At 37.7% G+C, this 19,477-nt stretch overlaps 1 protein-coding gene across 1 annotated transcript in view; it reads left to right on the top strand.

Moving 5' to 3' along the window:
* Ralgapa1 (Ral GTPase activating protein catalytic subunit alpha 1) overlaps nucleotides 1-19,477 on the top strand; it is a 274,933-nt gene that overhangs the window by 120,935 nt on the left and 134,521 nt on the right. Inside the window, exons 21-25 of the mRNA NM_020083.4 lie at nucleotides 2,308-2,460; nucleotides 4,977-5,170; nucleotides 5,598-5,696; nucleotides 6,471-6,626; nucleotides 9,105-9,233. Of these exons, the coding sequence (NP_064468.4) occupies nucleotides 2,308-2,460; nucleotides 4,977-5,170; nucleotides 5,598-5,696; nucleotides 6,471-6,626; nucleotides 9,105-9,233 (731 nt within the window). The remainder of the gene's footprint in view (nucleotides 1-2,307; nucleotides 2,461-4,976; nucleotides 5,171-5,597; nucleotides 5,697-6,470; nucleotides 6,627-9,104; nucleotides 9,234-19,477) is intronic.

Here is a 19,477-nt window from a genome sequence, read left to right as displayed (position 1 = left end):
CTACAAGTTGTCCTCTAACCACCATATACATCCTGTGGACACTGGATGCATGCACATGTGTGCGCGCACACACACACAGACACACACATAGTAAATCTAAAATGTTCAGTGTGTTTTATGAAGTAAGATAATACATGGAGATAAAAGAAGTAGATTTATATTTCAAAACATGTGATGAAAATATTGATGTCTCTTGGCATATGTGTGAAGTTTCTGATAAGTGTTCAGAAGATAATTTCCCTTGTGCTTTTGTGTGACAGAACTTACTAAGCTTCAGAGTGCTCAGGCCTGCACAGCTCTCTTAGCATAGGAATTGTTCTTGTATCTCAAATAAAAGGAACATGCCACCTAATTAATAATGTAACTCTACCTACTCTTATATTATTCTGATATATAATTATCATATTACTGATTTGTGTTATGATACAAATACCATAGTTCTTTATGTGTCTTTTAGGCATTTATCATGCTACTTTAGAAATTACTCAAGTGATATGTGAAATCCCACTTTTGGAAGATAAATACAAATGTATAACTTGAATTTGTTTTGTGCTTTACTTTTTAGAAAAAAGTAAAGGGGGGGTCGGTTTTATAATTATTGGGTATAGAACATTCATATTTCTGAGCTAGGAAGAAGTTAAACATGAGAAAATGAAATATTGTTATATGTAACTTGTGTTTAGCACCAGTGGATACTGTTCTGTAGCTACCATTGATCACTCTGTGTGGTCATGTATGCCGCACATTGCTCAGACCAGCAAGACCACACGGTGTGCGTCACACATGACGTGCGTCACACATGGTGGTAGGCACTAGCAGTGCAGCAGTGTATAAGGAGTGACACGACTGTAAGAAGAATAGTTGTACTCTACAGAGGGATATTTCAGACTGAACAGGCATGTTGAAGTATGATAGAGGTATAAAGATATGAAAGTCAACCAAGCCATATAATGGGGACTTAGAGTTGGTAAGGTCAGAAGTAGGCTTCAGTAGAAAACAGTATCCATGCCAGTGGTTACTAAAGCTGCAACCTTTAATAAAGTCCCTCATGTTGTGATGGCCTTCAACCATAAAATTATTTTGTTGCTGTTTTATAACTAACTTTTCTACTGTTTCTATGAGTCATAAAGTAAATATCTGATATGCAGTATATCCAAGATGTGACCCTTATGAAAAGTTAGTTCAGCCACCAAAAGGGTCATGACCCATAAGTTAAGAACCACCAACTAAGACAAAAATTAATCAGGATTCTGTGCAAAGCAGAGAAAAAACAATGAAAAAGCCTATAATAAATATATTTGGATAGAATATAAAATTATATGTAGATTGTAGAGCTGTAATGGAATAACACGGACACCTGAACACTAAGAAATTGGAAAGTTTGATAAGATAAATGAGAAGACTTGGATGGTGTTTGTTTGTGGGACAGTCTTAGGCTGTAGGCCAGGGTAACCTTGGATTCATGCTCATCCTGCCTTAGCTGTCCAAGTGCAGGATTACAGGCATGTGCCACCGTACCTAGCAGTTTGCAAGGTTTTTGATTGTTTGGTCATTCTCTTTGGCAGTTTTTCTTGGTGGGTATTTTTTCACATTTATTTGTTTATTCTGTAAATGTGTGTGTGCATATATGAGCATGGTGCATTTCAAGGTCAAAGGATGATTTGGAGGTCAAAGGAGGTCACTTCCTCCTTCCTACCATATAGGTTCTAGGGATCTCAGGTGGTCAGCCTTGGTAAGCAAGTGGGTTTAACTGGCTGAGCCATCTTGCTGGCCCTATTTGTGTATATATTTTAAAGACAAGGTTTCATTAAGACAAGCTCAGCCTCAAACTGGTTATGTAGCTAAGGATAACAACCTTGAATTCCTGCTCTTCTTGACACCTCTCAGCGCTGAGATTATAGGCATATGTGTTGCCTTTAAAGAATTTTTAACTGAGGAGGTAATCTGATTGCATTTTTATGAGTTTTTGTTGTTTTATGAGAATGCATTGATAGGAATGAGAGATGAAGAACATCTGTTCGCTAGTGACTTTTCCCAATTTCAAGTGAGAGAAAAAGAATAGCAGTGAGTATGAGAGTTTCTCTAGCTAGGCCAAGAATATCAATTGTCAGTGTCACTGATGGTTCCTGGCCCTATGTTAGTCCAATGCTAGACAATATTGTGTTTTGTTGACACCTTTGGACAGTATATAACCTGCTTTATCTTTTGATGTTTTAAAACTATGTCTTATTAGTATTTGAAATATTATGTCTTAGGTAGGATACTGAATACATTCTTCATAGTGATTATATGAAATTCTCATTACAGGTTCAGAAAGTGCTTCCCCTGTTCATTCAGCTCTGGGGTCCAGGTCACAGACACCTTCCCCTTCTACGCTGAATATAGATCACATGGAACAGAAGGATCTACAGCTTGATGAGAAGCTCCACCACTCTGTTCTTCAGACGCCAGATGACCTAGGCAATGTTTGATATTTCTGGGTTTTGAGAGTACTAGTATCAGAGGAACTTCAGCTGTTATGATGTATTCTTATCTTAAGGCTTTGACTTTTCTGCTTTCTTTTATTTCACTTGCCCTTAAAAAGGCTATTGTTAAAATAACTCTGCTTTTTAAGTAATTTATCATAATTTTTATAGCTGTTAATTAGCGATTGTACTATTTCGTTCTTTTTTTTTTATTTATTGATATGGTATTTATTCTCTTCCTTTCCCTCTCCCTTTTCCCTTCTTTCCTTCTTCTCTCCCCCTCTTTCTTTTTTTGTAGCAGGGGCTCACTATGTAGCCCTGGCTGGCCTGGCCTGGAACTCTCTGTACAGGGATCTGCTGCCTCTGACTCACAAGTACTGAGAGTAAAAGACAGGGTGTTTGACTCCCTTCTCCTGCCTCAGTTTTGTAAATGCTAGAATTTTATGTGTGCGCTCCATACTTCAGGCCTCTCAACAGTGTTCTTGAGAGTTTCGACTCACAGGAGGAAGTAGCTTCATCACCGTTCTCAGTCAAGCTTTCAGTGAAACAATTCGTCACATTAGTAATTTTACCGATTGTTTTTCAATACATATAACCGAAATCCTGCGTGGTATAAAATGTGTCAAATAAATACTTGGCACATTTTCTAAAATTTGTCAAGGACATAGTTGACAATATATTTATTGTCATATTAAAGGCCCATTTTTATTATTCATATCACATTTCCTCTTACCAAAAGAAGAAATGAAAGCTGTTTAACCCCTGGGCTACTTTAAAGGGCTTACTCCTTTCCCCCATCCTCTATGTATATGAAATTATTTTATTTCTACATATTTTGTTGGTATTCTCTTTATTGTTGTTGCTTTTTTGTTGTTGAAAATAGATTGTTCTGTCATAAAATACATCTGAACTACAGTTTTCCCTCCCTCCATCCCCACTTCAGCTGTCCCCCTCCTCCCCTTTCCCCCAGATCTACTCCCCCTTCAGAAAAAGAGCAGGCCTCCAAAAGACAACCAAACAGGACAAAACAAGATACAATAATACGAGGCAAAAGCCCTTATCAAGGCTGGACAAGGCAACCCAATAGGAGGAAAAGAGTCCCAGGAGCAGGCAAAAGAGTCAGAGAAACACCTGCCTCCACTGTTAGGATTCCCATGAGAACACCAAAATACAGCCATAATAATACACACAGAGAACCTAGTGTAAATCAGTTCAGGCCCCATGCTTGGTGCTTCAGTTCTGTGAGCCCATATGATCCCTGTTCAGTTGACTCAGTGGGCCATGTTATTCTAGTGTCCTCTGTCTCCTCTGACCCCTACAATCTTTGCTCCCCATCTCTAAGGGAACTCAGTGGAGACCTCCAATTTAGACTTTCCATATAAGGTCTGGCTATGGGTCTTTGCACCTGATCCCTTCTGCCGTTGGAGGACTAGAAATAGCAGAATATCATTAGGAGTTGATTCCTTTTTTCAGTTGTGTTTGGTTCTACTCTAGGTCTCTAGGCAATCCAGTCTCCTGTTCCTGGCCATCCAGACAATATAGGGCACGGGCTCTTTCATGGAGTGGCCCTCAAGTTAAACCAAACATTGGTTGGCCATTCTCATAATTTGTGTGCCACCAATGCCCCCAGTACATTTTGCAGGCAGGACAGATTGTAGGTTGAGGGTTTTGAGGCTAAATTGGTGTGGTGGTTTCTCTTTATGTAGCCTGCCGAGTACCTTTTTGTGCCAGAGCGACGAGAACATAGAGATCAAAGCTCCATGGAGGCCCCAGTCCAACCTCTCTAGTTCAGTGAGCTATGTGAATGTTATCCTCATCATGGCCCTGCCTTCAGCTTTCAGGGTGGCCTCCTGTCCTAGTATCAGCCTAGGTCACTTAGGGATCTCCACAGGACTCCCTTGGCCAGCAACTCAACTGAATGCAACCCAGTCCCAACACTGGAAGAAAGCCTTGCCCGGCTACAAAAGCTGTCCAATTCTAAATGCATAGCCTTCATTTCCAGGAGTATTCACTAAATTTACCCTCTTAAGTTTCCACTGCACTAGGTCTGCACACTTCCCCATAGCCCCCAATTCCAGCTGTCTCTCCTTCCACCCACCCCCATTCCACCACCACCTCCACCACCTCTACCACCACCACCTGATCTCTTCTTGTCCCAGTCCACTCCAAAATCTATTTTAATTCTTCTTCTCAGGGAGGAGCATGCATGCCCCTGACAGTAAAGGGCTTGTTCCTTTACTGTGCAGTTATATAATTCTTAAGTTTCTGTTTTTGACAGGTGCACAATAAGTGGTTAGTTGCATAATATTTTTCTTCAGTAAATCTTAATTAAAAACCCTATCAATAAGAAACCATTACCAACATAGGAAATTCTGAATTAATAAGATATTGGATATTATCAAAAAATACCTATATTTACACTTCTTATATCTACTTTTGTAGACATTAAAGATGATTCACTTACATTTGCTCTTTTAGGTACTGACACTATTGTGTTTCGTTTTTCCATAGAAATCAGTGAATTTCCTTCTGAATGTTGTAGTGTGATGGCAGGAGGTACGCTCACTGGGTGGCATGCTGATGTTGCTACTGTTATGTGGCGAAGAATGCTTGGCATTTTGGGAGATGTCAATGCTATTATGGATCCTGAAATACATGCTCAAGTTTTTGATTACCTCTGTGAACTTTGGCAGAATCTAGCCAAGGTAAGAAAGAAAATAAAAGCTCTAAATGGGGAAAAATAAAGTATTAGTAGGTAGTAGGCCAGATGTGGTGGTTTAACAACTATAATTCCAGCACTTGGAATACTGAGGCTGGGGGATCATGAGGTAGAAGCCATGTTGGGTTACATAGCAGTTCTAGGCCAGCCTGGTCTATCCTGTCTCAACAAACAACAATAAGCACCTCCCCTGCACCCTAACCCACCACCCAAAAGAGAAGAAAAGGCCTTTAAGAGCATTGTTACAACGTGATCATGCTTTGCATTAAAAGAGTGTTCAGTATTTGGCCATAATCACCATGATGAAATATGTCATTAAGGTAGAGACAGGACTCAACTTCTGTTTAAGGTATGACAGCTAGAAGAGGAAATAGTTTAATATATTTTTGTTACCTTTTATTTGAAAATTATAGATCAGAGATAATCTTGGCATTTCAGCCGATAACCTGACTTCACCTTCTCCACCTGTTTTGATTCCTCCACTAAGAATTCTTACACCTTGGCTTTTTAAGGTAAGCTTGATATATAAAACATTAGTATATTTTCCTCTAATAAGTTAGTTTTGAACATTGATAGAAATTTAACAATAATTTAACGATTATTTGGTCTTCAAGAACACCTAGTTTTTAACTAGTATCTTTAAGAAATGGCTAGTAGAGAGGAAAGTTAGGCATAGCAGAATTATAATATTTATTTAATTAAACAAAAATAAATGCAAAAAGTATGTCTTAAATGTTTTTAAATATATGTACTTAGTTTTATTCATTTTCCCTCATGAAGGATTTAACCCATGGCCTTGCTGAACAAGTGTTATAACACTGAGCTATACCCACAGCTCTAGAATAGTCTGACTTCATTCATACATACATTCATATTATATACTCATATATAACATTCATATTATATATAATTGCTTTAAATAAAAAATAAAGTGAGAACTATACTTTAGAGATTTCTTTTTCACTATTATTTGACGTTTGGCCTATTTTTTAAAGTGAAGCGTGTGTGATTATTCATATGTACGTGTGTGATTATTCATATGTACATGTGTGATTATTCATTTGTATGTGTGTGATTATTCATATGTATGTGTGTGATTATTCATTTGTACACAGAATCTTTTCATATAAGAGTAGTTTCCCTAGTCCTGACTTCTAGGACATTAATGAAATTGGACCAACATAGAAATTTATGAAAACAGATATTGCTTATTATATTCAATTTCAATTGTAAATATTTACAAACATTATTTGGCTTTAGTATTAAAATTTATTTCTTAATTTTAGGCAACCATGTTGACTGATAAGTATAAACAAGGTAAATTACATGCATATAAACTTATTTGTAATACAATGAAGAGAAGACAAGATGTATCCCCAAATAGAGATTTTTTAACGCATTTCTACAATATAATGCATTGTGGATTGCTTCATATTGACCAGGTAAATATATGTGCCTTCTAAAACGTTATTTTATCAGTTTTAAACTGTCAGTTTTCAACTTTACAAAAATTAGAATCACCTAGCAGATTGGCCTTTGAGCCTATCTGAAAAATGGTCTTGATTAAGGTAGGAAGACCTGCCCAATGAGAGTGGAGTGCCCAATGCAGAGGGTCCTGGACTGTTTCAGAGCAGAGAGAGCAAGCTGAGAACTCCCGGAATACAGTCACTGCTCTCTTCTGCCTGTTCACATAATGTGACCAACTGCTCCCAGTTCTCATTATGACTTCCATGCAGTGATACACTGTAACCTGGACCTGATTCCCTACAGTGATACACTGTAACCTGGACCTGTTCTCTGCAGTGATACACTGTAACCTGGACCTGATTCCCTACAGTGATACACTGTAACCTGGACCTGATTCCCTACAGTGATACACTGTAACCTGGACCTGTTCTCTGCAGTGATACACTGTAACGTGGAGCTATGAGTTAAAGTTGTTTTAGTCAGAATATTTTATCATGACAAAAGGAAAGGAAACTAAGATAATCAGTTTTCAATTCTGCTTAATTCATGCTTTTTAAGATCTAGAATTAAAACTGTTCTTCATATGTAGTGATTTATATATAATTCACTTTATGACCTTATTTATTCTTGAAAGGTGATTGAAAACAAGCTACAGTAGTTATTAAGGGATGGTTTTCAGTGTTCTTTTAAATGAACAGAACAAAGAAAGAATATTAAAAGTGGTAAAGGAAAAAGGTCAAGTAACATAGAAAGGCAGACCAATCAGGATTACACCAGATTTCTCAACAGAGACTCTTAAAAGCCAAAAGATCCTGGACAGATGTCATACAGACCCTAAGAGAACACAAATTGCCAGCCCAGGCTTCTATATCCAGCAAAACTCTCAATTACCGTATTTGGAGAAACCAAGATATTCCGTGATAAAACCAAATTTTACACAATATCTTTCCACAAATCCAGCCCTACAAAGGATAATAGATTGAAAACTTCAACACAAGGAGGGAAACTACACCCAAGCAAAAGCAAGAAATTAATCTTTTCACAACAAACCCAAAAGAAGAAAGCCACACAAACATAATTCTACCTCTAACAAAAGAGTAACAGGAAGCAACGATCGTTTGTCCTTAATATCTCTTAACATCGATGGACTCAGTTCCCCAATAAAAGGCCGTAGACTGTCTGTCAGCTTCCACACTATGCTAACCACTTTACTTTTTAAAGAGATTAAGCCATCCTTGCTTAGGTTGTTTTTTCTTAATATTCCAATGTGTCTATTTTATGATGACTCTTAATTGACACTTGAGACATATGAATTTGCTCACCTTTTCATGCAGCATTGATAAGGTTTATTCTGCTTGAAAGTTTATCTCATATTTTCTTAATACTAAATTATATTGCTATAATCACAATTCCATTAACTTGGCAGCTGTATCATTTATAATCACTAAGTAATCACAAATAGGATTCTAGGACACATATTTCAGGGTATTTTATCTTAGTTAGAAAACTAAAAAGTGAAAGATTTCAACCTCATTATAATTTGGTTAAGTGTCACTTGTGAGTTAGTTGAAAAGCACTAGTATTTAAAGGTGATACTAATATTTCTTTCTGAGCAATGAGAAAACTTTATTAATTTAGAGATAATTATAATGTTCTAACCTAAGCATATCTCAAATACAATTTCTTCCTTACTACTACAAAAATAGAGTTTTTATTTAAGGTCAGTCACATTCAGTGGTAGAAGACTGGTTGGAAGAGGAGGAAAACAGTGGGAGTGGAGTAGGCAATGATAAGGGAGTATTACAAAGGTAAATATGATCAAAGTGTATTATGTGCACATTGTAAAATGTCATAATTATACCTATTATTACATATAATTAATACCAGATAGGAAAAAAGTTTTTTAAATAGTCATATTGAATAATACAACCAAATATACTGCGTCTTTCCTAGTAAATTCCAAACCATAATGTCATAAAGGAATATTCATTTAAAAACACTACCTTTAGGTTTCTGATGCTAGTTATTATTCAAAGACTTACAGTTAATTTTTAAAAATAAGATCTCTCCATTTGCCACATAGTAGATTATGTAAGTTCAGTATAGATTCAGAGTGTGAGTTACCACATGGAAGCAACTAGAAGCAGGAGGAGCTGCTCTGTAAGTCAGTGTTACAGTCAGTGCAGGGCTAACATTTGCTGTGAGCAAAGAACCGCACTTTCTAACAGGGAAAACAAAGTCCTGTTGTTTACATCAGTTAATCAAATATGTGTCTAAGGTTTACTTTCGTAACAAAATATACTGAGCATGGATTGATTGGAAGAATTAAAATTAGTCTTTCCAGGTAGCTAGTATATTTTTATAGTACACTTGACCCATGTTAATGCTATTGGTTAGCTGGTACCCACAGTTACAAATGTGGTCATCTTTCTAACCCCTTGACTTCCTTTCAGGACATCGTCAATACGATCATCAAGCACTGCTCACCTCAGTTTTTTTCACTTGGTTTGCCTGGGGCCACAATGCTTATTATGGATTTTATTATAGCGGCTGGGAGAGTGGCTTCTTCAGCTTTTCTTAATGTAAGTCTTTATTTCTAGTTCTTATTAAGTAATAAACTATTTGTTCAGACTTGGCTCACAAAGCAGCAAAAAGAGGAGAGAACTATTGTTCTAAAATATAACAAACTCATGTTCAGAAAGTCTACTATGTAATTGGAATTGACGGAGTCCCCACAGTAAAAAGAAAAGCATTCTGATGTGTTAAGAAACAATAAAATCAATTGATGAGCTAGCTCAATGTTGTAAAAAAATGGCAAAAAAGATTTCAAAATTGGGAAATGTAAGGAAACTGGCAAGGAAATAATGAAAGGTTTGCAGGTTATTGCTTAAGTAAGAAACAGTGGACCGTAACCTGTCCTTACTCTGTGTGTGCATGAAACCAAGAATTCTTTTTCGACACTTAAATATTTTAATGGGATAAAGAACCAACATTTATAGCATAATCCAGAAATATGCCCTTGGAGTAAACCTTACATGTTAAAAAGCAGGGGAAAAGTCTATAATGCCACAGAAACCAGGGTAGATGCAGTCCATAAGTCACAGAGGTGAGCCAGCTAGGATGGTAGTAGCTATGGACGCAGTGCTAAAAGAAGGAAGACTAAGGAGTCATTTAAGGACACAAGTTGAGAACATGACCAATGTGTATTTAGAAAGATCACTTTCTGAAAGTCCTATTAGGAGGAGGTTTGGGTATATGGAAGAGAAAAGTACTCGTGTACCATTTTAAAACATGTACACCTTCGAAAAGACTATTTTATTTCTATATTGCAAAAGACCAACAGTGAAGGAGAAAAGGACTCTTTGTGGCATTGCATAAGGTGTGTATAAGATACTGATGAGAGGGCAATCAAATGATTAAATATAGATCAGGAGGTCAAGAGATGTGTTAGTAGTATTTTTTTCCTCCATCTTTATTAACTTGGGTATTTCTTATTTACATTTCAATTGTTATTCCCTTTCTCAGATTCCCGGTCAACATCCCCCTAACCCTTCCCACTCCCCTTCTATATATGTGTTCCCCTTCCTATCCTCCCTCCATTACCGCCCTCCCCCCAACAATCACGTTTACTGGGGGTTCAGTCTTGGCAGGACCAAGGGCTTCCCCTTCCACTGGTGCCCTTACTAGGCTATTCATTGCTACCTATGCAGTTGGAACCCAGGGTCACCCATGTACAGTCTTTGGGTAGTGGCTTAGTCCCTGGAAGCTCTGGTTTGTTGGCATTGTTGTTCATATGGGGTCTCGAGCCCCTTCAAGCTCTTTCAGTCCTTTCTAAGATTCCTTCAACGGGGGTCCCGTTCTCAGTTCAGTGATTTAATGATGGCATTCGCCTATGTATTTGCTGTATTCTGGCTATGTCTCTCAGGAGACATCTACATCCAGTTCCTGTCAGCCTGCACTTCTTTGCTTCATCCATCTTATCTAGTTTGGTGGCTGTATATGTATGGGCCACATGTGGGGCAGGCTCTGAATGAGTGTTCATTCTGCCTCTGTTCTACACTTTCCCTCCCTATTCCCTACCAAGGGTATTCTTGTTCCCCTTTTAAAGAAGGAGTGAAGCATTCGTATTTTGATCATCCCTCTTGAGTTTCATGTGTTCTGTGCATCTAGGGTAATTCAAGCATTTGGACTAATAGCCACTTATCAATGAGTGCATACCATGTGTGTTTTTCTGTGATTGGGTTACCTCACTCAGGATGATATTTTCCAGTTCCCTCCATTGCCTATGAATTTCATAAAGTAATGACTTTATGAAATGTTTTTGATAGCTGAGTAATATTCCATTGTATAGATGTACCACATTTTCTGTATCCATTCCTCTGTTGGAGGGCATCTGGGTTCTTCCCAGCTTCTGGCTATTATAAATAAGGCTGCTATGAACATAGTGGAGCATGTGTCTTTGTTATATGTTGGGGCATCTTTTGGGTATATGCCCAAAAGAGGTATAGCTGAGACCTCAGGTAGTTCAATGTCCAATTTTCTGAGGAACCTCCAGACTGATTTCCAGAATGGTTGTACCAGTCTGCAATCCCACCAACAATGGAGGAGTGTTCCTCTTTCTCCACATCCTCGCCAGCATTTGCTGTCACCTGAGTTTTTGATCTTAGTCATTCTCACTGGTGTGAGGTGAAATCTCAGGGTTGTTTTGATTTGCATTTCCCTTATGACTAAAGATGTTGAACATTTCTTTAGGTGTTTCTCAGCCATTGGGCATTCCTCAGCTGTGAATTCTTTGTTTAGCTCTGAACCCCATTTTTTTAATAGGGTTATTTGTCTCCCTGCGGTCTAACTTCTTGAGTTCTTTGTGTATTTTGGATATAAGGCCTCTATCTGTTGTAGAATTGGTAAAGATCTTTTCCCAATCTGTTGGTTGTCGTTTTGTCCTAACCACAATGTCCTTTGCCTTACAGAAGCTTTGCAGTTTTATGAGATCCCATTTGTTGATTCTTGAACTTAGAGCATAAGCCATTGGTGTTTTGTTCAGGAAAATTTCTCCAGTGCCCATGTGTTTGAGATGCTTCTCCACTTTTTCTTCTATTAGTTTGAGTGTATCTGATTTGTGTACAGGGTGATAAGCATGGATTGATCTGCATTCTTCTAGATGCTGACCTCCAGTTGAACCAGCACCATTTGCCGAAATGATGGTTTTGGCTCCTTTGTCAAAAATCAAGTGCCCATAGGTGTGTGGGTTCATTGCTGGGTTTTCAATTCTATTCCACTGGTCTATCTGTCTGTCTCTGTACCAATACCATGCAGTTTTTATCATTATTGTTCTGTAATATTGCTTGAGTTCAGGGATAGTGATTCCCCCAGAAGTCCTTTTATTGTTGAGGATAGTTTTTGCTATCCTGGGTTTTTTGTTATTCCAGATGAATTTGCAAATTATTCTGTCTAACTCTTTGAAGATTTGGATTGCTGTTTTGATGGGGGTTGCATTGAATCTGTAGATCGCTTTTGGTAAAATGGCCATTTTTACTATATTAATCCTGCCAATCCATGAGCATGGGAGATCTTTCCATCTTCTGAGATCTTCTTCAATTTCTTTCTTCAGAGGCTTGAAGTTCTTATCATACAGATCTTTTACTTGCTTGGTTAAAGTCACACCGAGGTATTTTATATTATTTGGGATTATTATGAAGGGTGTCATTTCCCTAATTTCTTTCTCAGCTTGTTTCTCTTTTGTGTAGAGGAAGGCTACTGGTTTACTTTAGTTAATTTTATACCCAGCCACTTTGCTGAAGTTGTTTATCAGCTTTAGTAGTTCTCTGGTGGAACTTTTGGGATCACTTAAATATACTATCATATCTTCTGCAAATAGTGATATTTTGACTTCTTCTTTCCCAATCTGTATCCCTTGGATCTCCTTTTGTTGTCTGATTGCTCTGGCTAGAACTTCAAGAACTATATTGAATAAGTAGGGAGAGAGTGGGCAGCCTTGTCTAGTCCCTGATTTTAGTGGGATTGCTTCAAGTTTCTCTCCATTTAGTTTAATGTTAGTGACTGGTTTGCTGTATATGGCTTTTACTATGTTTAGGTATGGGCCTTGAATTCCTATTCTTTCCAGTACTTTTATCATGAAGGGGTGTTGAATTTTGTCAAATGCTTTCTCAGCATCTAATGAAATGATCATGTGGTTTTATTCTTTCAGTTTGTTTATATAATGGATCACGTTGATCGTTTTCCGTATATTAAATCATCCCTGCATGCCAGGCAGGTCACTTGGAGCAGAAAAGTTGGTCTTACCTGTGGTCCAGCGGCTGAAGTTGCTCCTGGGGGGCTGCTTTTGAGCTCTCCGTGAGGGCAGCAACCAGGAGGGCCTGCGCTGCCTTTTCCCAGGGCCCCGTGCACCAGGGTCCCAGATGGCGTTAGGTGTTTTCCTCTGGAGTCAGAAATGTGGGCAGAGTGTAGTCTCTTCTGGCTTCCCAGGCGTGTCTTCCCCTCTGAAGGTTTAGCTTTCCCTCCCATGGGATTTGTGTGCAGGGAGCTTTTGTTCAGGTCCCTTCAGATCCAGGCGATGTCTGGACCGCAGGGGACCTGTCACTTGAGTGCCCCTATCTTCTGGTTCCCAGAGGCCCTATACAGTTTCCTCTTAGGCCAGGGGTGGGCAGTATTGGTTGTCTCTCCTGCTCTGCAGTCTCAGGAGTGCCCACCTGTCCGGGCGGTGAGCTCTCTCTCCCAAGGGATTTGGGAGCAGGGAACTGTCACACCACTTTTTCAAAAGAAGTTATTACATTTATTTGGGGGCAGGTGCACATGTTATAGTGTTCTTTTAGACGTCATTCATGTTTGTGTTCAAGGAACATATATTAACAGCTTTCAGGAGTTGGTTCTCTACTTCCACTGTATATGTCCCAGGGATCAAACTCAAATGGTCAGGCTCAGCAGCAAAGGCCTTCACCTGCTGGGCTGTCTTGGAAGCCCTTGCATCATCATGTCTTGATAGATGGCGTCTTGGTGAGAATGCATGCAAGATGGGATGCTCCTGGTATTCTAACTACCTCCTAAAGATCCCACTGTCTTTCTTAGTTGTCACAGAGGTATGGCAGTTAATGTCCAGTTAACCTTTCAGGGGAAGAGAAGGAGAAGGCAAACCACAGTGTTCCTCTTGAGTAGAACACAATGGCTGCAGAACAAATTAGATCTTGTATGTGCTTAAGGGACCTAAAGGATGCTGTTGAAAAGTTGGAGAAAAATAAAATGGAGTCTAGAGTCAATCTACCTGGGTTGAAATCTGAGCTTTGCCGTTCGTTCATTACATTATTTCATCAGTGTTATCTTCACCTATGAGTATTGTTTTATAAAGATTAGTCACATGGAGCATTTTATGCCATATTGTTGGTTTAATACAATCTTTGTTAAGTAACTGGTGGTATAACTCAGTAGGAAAGCACTTAGCTTGCATGAAGCCCTGGTTTGCTTTAACTAGAACAAATTAAAAACATTTGAGTCAGAAATGATTAAAATTCGAGTAGCTCTGAACTCTCGGTAGAAGCAGGAGAATGATGAGTTCATACCAAGTTTGAAGCTGTCTTCCATTAACGAATGTCTAGCCCACAAACAGCAAACCCAACCATCACAAATGGATCATCAGGTAAAATGCACCTGCAGTGCAAGCCTGGAAACCTGAGTTCAGTTGCTGGAACCCTCAGTGGAAGGAGACAACCAATTCCCCAGTAGCACCCAAGGCATGTGTATACATACCCACACTTACAAATACACACATAAGTAAATTTGAACACTTAAATAAATGTACACTTGTTGGATAGCTGAAGATATCCCATTAGTAACAGTGACACACTTGGAAGCTCTAGAACAGCAAGAATAAATAAAACCTCAAAAGAAATAATCAAAATCAGGGATGAAAGCAATGAAATATAAACAAATAGTAAAAAGAATCAATGAAGTGAACTGAATCTTTTAGAAAATCAACAAAATTGACAATTGATAGCTAATCAAAAGACAGAAATTTAAATTAATAAAATGATAAAAGGGGGTGTTATGAAAGATTATACAGAATTTTACTTTGTTTTAGAGTTGATGGTGTCATAGGAAAAGGCCTATAAATCCATCTCTTAAAGGTTAGTGATACTGTATAGAGGAGATGAAGGAAAGTATTCAGTTTACAGGAAATAGACTCAATTGAAGTATGCTCAGAGAATTACAAATAAGCTATTTTGTTTGGAGTATAACATGCAGGAGTATAGTCACAGAATAATAAAAAGTGTTCCTTATCACCTGAAGCGTGATCTACACAACATTTACTGTGATCATCCAGGTGCTCATTAGCAGTTTGGACTCTCAGGTCCCATCCCTAAGTCCTGAGTCACAACCTTGTGATTAGATCATAAATGATGAATGAAGTCATTGGTTCAATCAAGAAGCATTGTTTTGGGATATGTCTTAGGAGGGTTTGAATACTGTGGACCAAGTATGGTGTAACACTGGCTTAAATACTTTAAAATACGGTAAGAGATAATTAAACCTGTGCCTTGAGAATATTAAATGAGTACATTACTCTTGCATTAAATACATGGAAGACAAACTAAAGATGGTACACAAGCTACAAGTTCATGCTAATATTACCAGGGTACCCAGGTAATCAGCCTCTTTGAGACTCGCAAAAATTGATAGAGCTCTAAAGAGGTTAATATTCAAACTGTCACTTATTAATTTACTGTGAAAACTTTTGCTCATCAGTGGACCAGTTACTCCGGACGACTAGTGGTATTTTCTGCAACTTTTCTCAAAATTCTGCCTCTGTGCTTTTGATGTGACCAACTTTCCTCCCCTACATCTGGATATTAGTTATGTAATAGCTTCCTTTGAGTATTGCAGAACATAGAGTCTCTGTGCTTTCTAATTCGTATAATGCTTGTTACTGGGAAAGGCTATATAGAAACCAATCATTGTAGGAAACAAGCTAGACACATACATGTCCCCTGTAAGGTTAAATAAAGGTAATCTTCCTCTGGATGGTGTTAAAAACACCAATTCCAAGTCTTAACCTTCTGATTCTCATTTTAGATCCCATCCATATTATCTTTCATTGTTAATGTTTCCCTCTTTCCTTTAGCAGATTTCAATATAATTGATAGAATTTTGTCTTTAACTATTACAGAACTATTACATATACTTGTAAGTTTGCTCCTCTTATAGCCGCATATCCAGATATTATCAGTTACCTTACCCAACTTAGCAAGAAATCTCAACTAATCTCTTCAACTAAATATTGATATTTTTAAAAAATCAGCTCTGTTTGTAATGGATAGTTTTACATTAGAATGATAGATCTGCTGTTTCATATCCATAAGTCTAGGTTGTTTTTAAATGAGGACATGAAGTATTTTATCTTTTGTTTTGAAACAATGTACTACTGGTAGTACTGGCAGGCCTTCAACTTATGAATGTCCTTCCTCGGCCTCTTTAGGGTGAGGATTTTAGGTATACTATAACAGGTCCAACAGAAATTATCTGTTCTGTTCTGCTGAGAGTAGTGTAAGCTTAAATCTTACACTTAGTGTAAGCTGCTAGTCTGTTTAGAGATTGAGTCATGATTTATGTTAATGGGAGTTTTGAATTGTTAATATACTGATGTTTCATATTTTTATTACATATTCTTAAACATATGAGCCAGTGTGTAAGTATTGTAACTAAATAAAACAATGCACTGGTTCCTGTTTGATGGACATGTAAGAGTGCAGAAGAGGAAATGTTTATGTTGAAAGAATTGCCTTAATCAAATGAAAGACAACATGAAGTCCCTTTTACTGGAGGATTTATACTAACATGAATTGTAATGTTAGTAAACTCTAAGGACAGTGGGTTTTCATATCCCTATGAAGATAAAAACCATCTAGCCTGGTGCCGTTTCTTGAAGACAGAATTAGCCTTTTAGCCTTTTTTTATTTATCCTAAAGTAGTGACACTAAGTCATCAACTTACTTGAATAATGGATATTGAAGTATGAATTACATGTAAAATAATTTAGCTAGGCATGGTTGCACATGCCTTTAAGCCCAGCACTTGGGAGTCTGAAGTAGGAGTATTACAAGTTTAAAACCACCCTGGCCTTTATAGCAATATGTTGTCTCTCAATAAGTAAACAAAATACTCATTTTCTTTTTAATTAGCTTAAATGTATGCTGATACCAGCTTATGTTCTTATTTAAAATTCATTAGCTGCAGATGATTTCTGTTTTTTTTTAAATCTTTTTACCATTCTTTTTTTTTTAATTTAGAGAATACTTTATTAGTTTTTGTAATCAAACCCACGTATATAAGACCTTACATATTTAATACAGTGTGTTACCCCTGTACAAATGGAAAAAACTTAAGTTCAACATTTCTAGACCAATATGGCTGTTAATTTCTGTACAGTGCCAACTCAACACAGTAAACGGGGCTACTTTTTTCCAAAGTTGACAGCACAGGTAAAGTTTCAAAAAATTCAAATTATATATCTGTATATATATATTTATATTTATATAAAAAGACCAATAATAGCAGTGTGTTATGCATCAACAGCAGCAACAGCTTTTCCAGGTTCTGCAGTCATCTGAACAAAACTGTAGAGACATCCAGCACACTCCATTAAAAAAAAAAAAGTAAAAAAACAAAACCCGAGAAAACAGCACAGTTCTGTTACTCTTGTGGTACCTGGCACCATTTTTTTTTTAAATTAGCTTCTCAATCATCATCTGGAAAGAAAACATTCTGAGCAACATCATTAAAAACAGCTCTGATAAAGCACGGTCACCACTACGTATCATAAAGCAGGTACAAGCTATTTTACATCCACAGAGGTATGATACAGTACTGTCCTACATCTATAATACTAGAGGATACAATTTAAAAGGCATTATTTGAGACTTGATTCTACTTTTCCAGCAGAGGGCCCAAAGGATGGTGTGACACAGCTTTGTAAAGAAACATACTCTAGACAGGATTTCCTTTCACTAGTGGCACACTTCTAAGGATTCATTCTCTCCATGAATGTCAGCTAAAACCGTTATTAAAAAAATGAAATATCCCTAGAACAAAACCGTATAACCACCGGATTCACATGAAGATGACCTAGTGGAGACAAGCTGGACCTCACCTTACCAACAAGCTATCAAATCTGTTATGTTTAAACAGTGAGACCTCCAAGGAAGGAGATACCAAGTAGTGCTTCAAAGCTTCGGACCACAATCAAACACAGCATCCTTTTCAACAGAAGCAGAAGCTCATCTGAATATGCTCATGGATGCTGACATCAACATTTAATCATCTCCTCACTCATCCAGGAAGAGGGGGAGATCAGTTACTACTGTACTTTATTGTGTTAAACCAAATCACCATGTTACAAAAATAGCAAGCTGCCATAATAAAAAATAAGGCTCCTCCATCCAGCACCAGATAGCATCATTTTACTTTCAAGCCTAGAAATTGCACACTTGTATATAAACCAATCGAAGATGAGGATTGAGAGTTCATCTTGGTGGATTTTTCCTTTGATGAATATGAAGTGTCCTTCCTTCTCTTTTTTGATGACTTTTAATTGAAAATTGATTTTATTTGATATTAGAATGGCTACTCCAGCTTGCTTCTTCTGACCATTTGCTTGGAAAGTTGTTTTCCAGCCTTTCACTCTGAGGTAGTGTCTGTCTTTGTCTCTGAGGTGTGTTTCCTGTAGGCAGCAGAATGCAGGGTCCTCATTGCGTATCCAGTTTGTTAATCTATGTCTTTTTATTGGGGAGTTGAGGCCATTGATGTTGAGAGATATTAAGGAATAGTGATTATTGCTTCCCGTTATATTCATATTTGGATGTGAGGTTATGTTTGTGTGCTTTCATTCTCTTTGTTTTGTTGCCAAGACGATTAGTTTCTTGCTTCTTCTAGGGTATAGCTTGCCTCCTTATGTTGGGCTTTACCATTTATTATCCTTTGTAGTGCTGGATTTGTAGAAAGATATTGTGTAAATTTGGTTTTGTCATGGAATATCTTGGTTTCTCCATCAATGTTAATTGAGAGTTTTGCAGGATACAGTAACCTGGGCTGGCATTTGTGTTCTCTTAGGGTCTGTATGACATCTGTCCAGGATCTTCTGGCCTTCATAGTTTCTGGCGAAAAGTCTGGTGTGATTCTGATAGGTCTGCCTTTATATGTTACTTGACCTTTTTCCCTTACTGCTTTTAATATTCTTTCTTTATTTTGTGCGTTTGGTGTTTTGACAATTATGTGACGGGAGGTGTTTCTTTTCTGGTCTAATCTATTTGGAGTTCTGTAGGCTTCTTGTATGCCTATGGGTATCTCTTTTTTTAGGTTAGGGAAGTTTTCTTCTATGATTTTGTCGAAGATATTTACTGGTCCTTTGAGCTGGGAGTCTTCACTCTCTTCTATACCTATTATCCTTAGGTTTGATCTTCTCATTGAGTCCTGGATTTCCTGTATGTTTTGGACCAGTAGCTTTTTCCGCTTTACATTATCTTTGACAGTTGAGTCAATGATTTCTATGGAATCTTCTGCTCCCGAGATTCTCTCTTCCATCTCTTGTATTCTGTTGGTGAAGCTTGTATCTACAGCTCCTTGTCTTTTCTTTTGATTTTCTATGTCCAGGGTTGTTTCCATGTGTTCTTTCTTGATTGCTTCTATTTCCATTTTTAATTCCTTCAACTGTTTGATTGTGTTTTCCTGGAATTCTTTCAGGGATTTTTGCGATTCCTCTCTGTAGGCTTCTACTTGTTCTCTAAGGGAGTTCTTTATGTCTTTCTTGAAGTCCTCCAGC

Source organism: Rattus norvegicus, chromosome 6, assembly GCF_036323735.1.
Source record: "Rattus norvegicus strain BN/NHsdMcwi chromosome 6, GRCr8, whole genome shotgun sequence".
Classification (NCBI taxonomy): Eukaryota; Metazoa; Chordata; class Mammalia; order Rodentia; family Muridae; genus Rattus; species Rattus norvegicus.
Note: the sequence above shows the minus strand (reverse complement) of the source record. Positions and strands in the feature narration are given on the sequence as shown.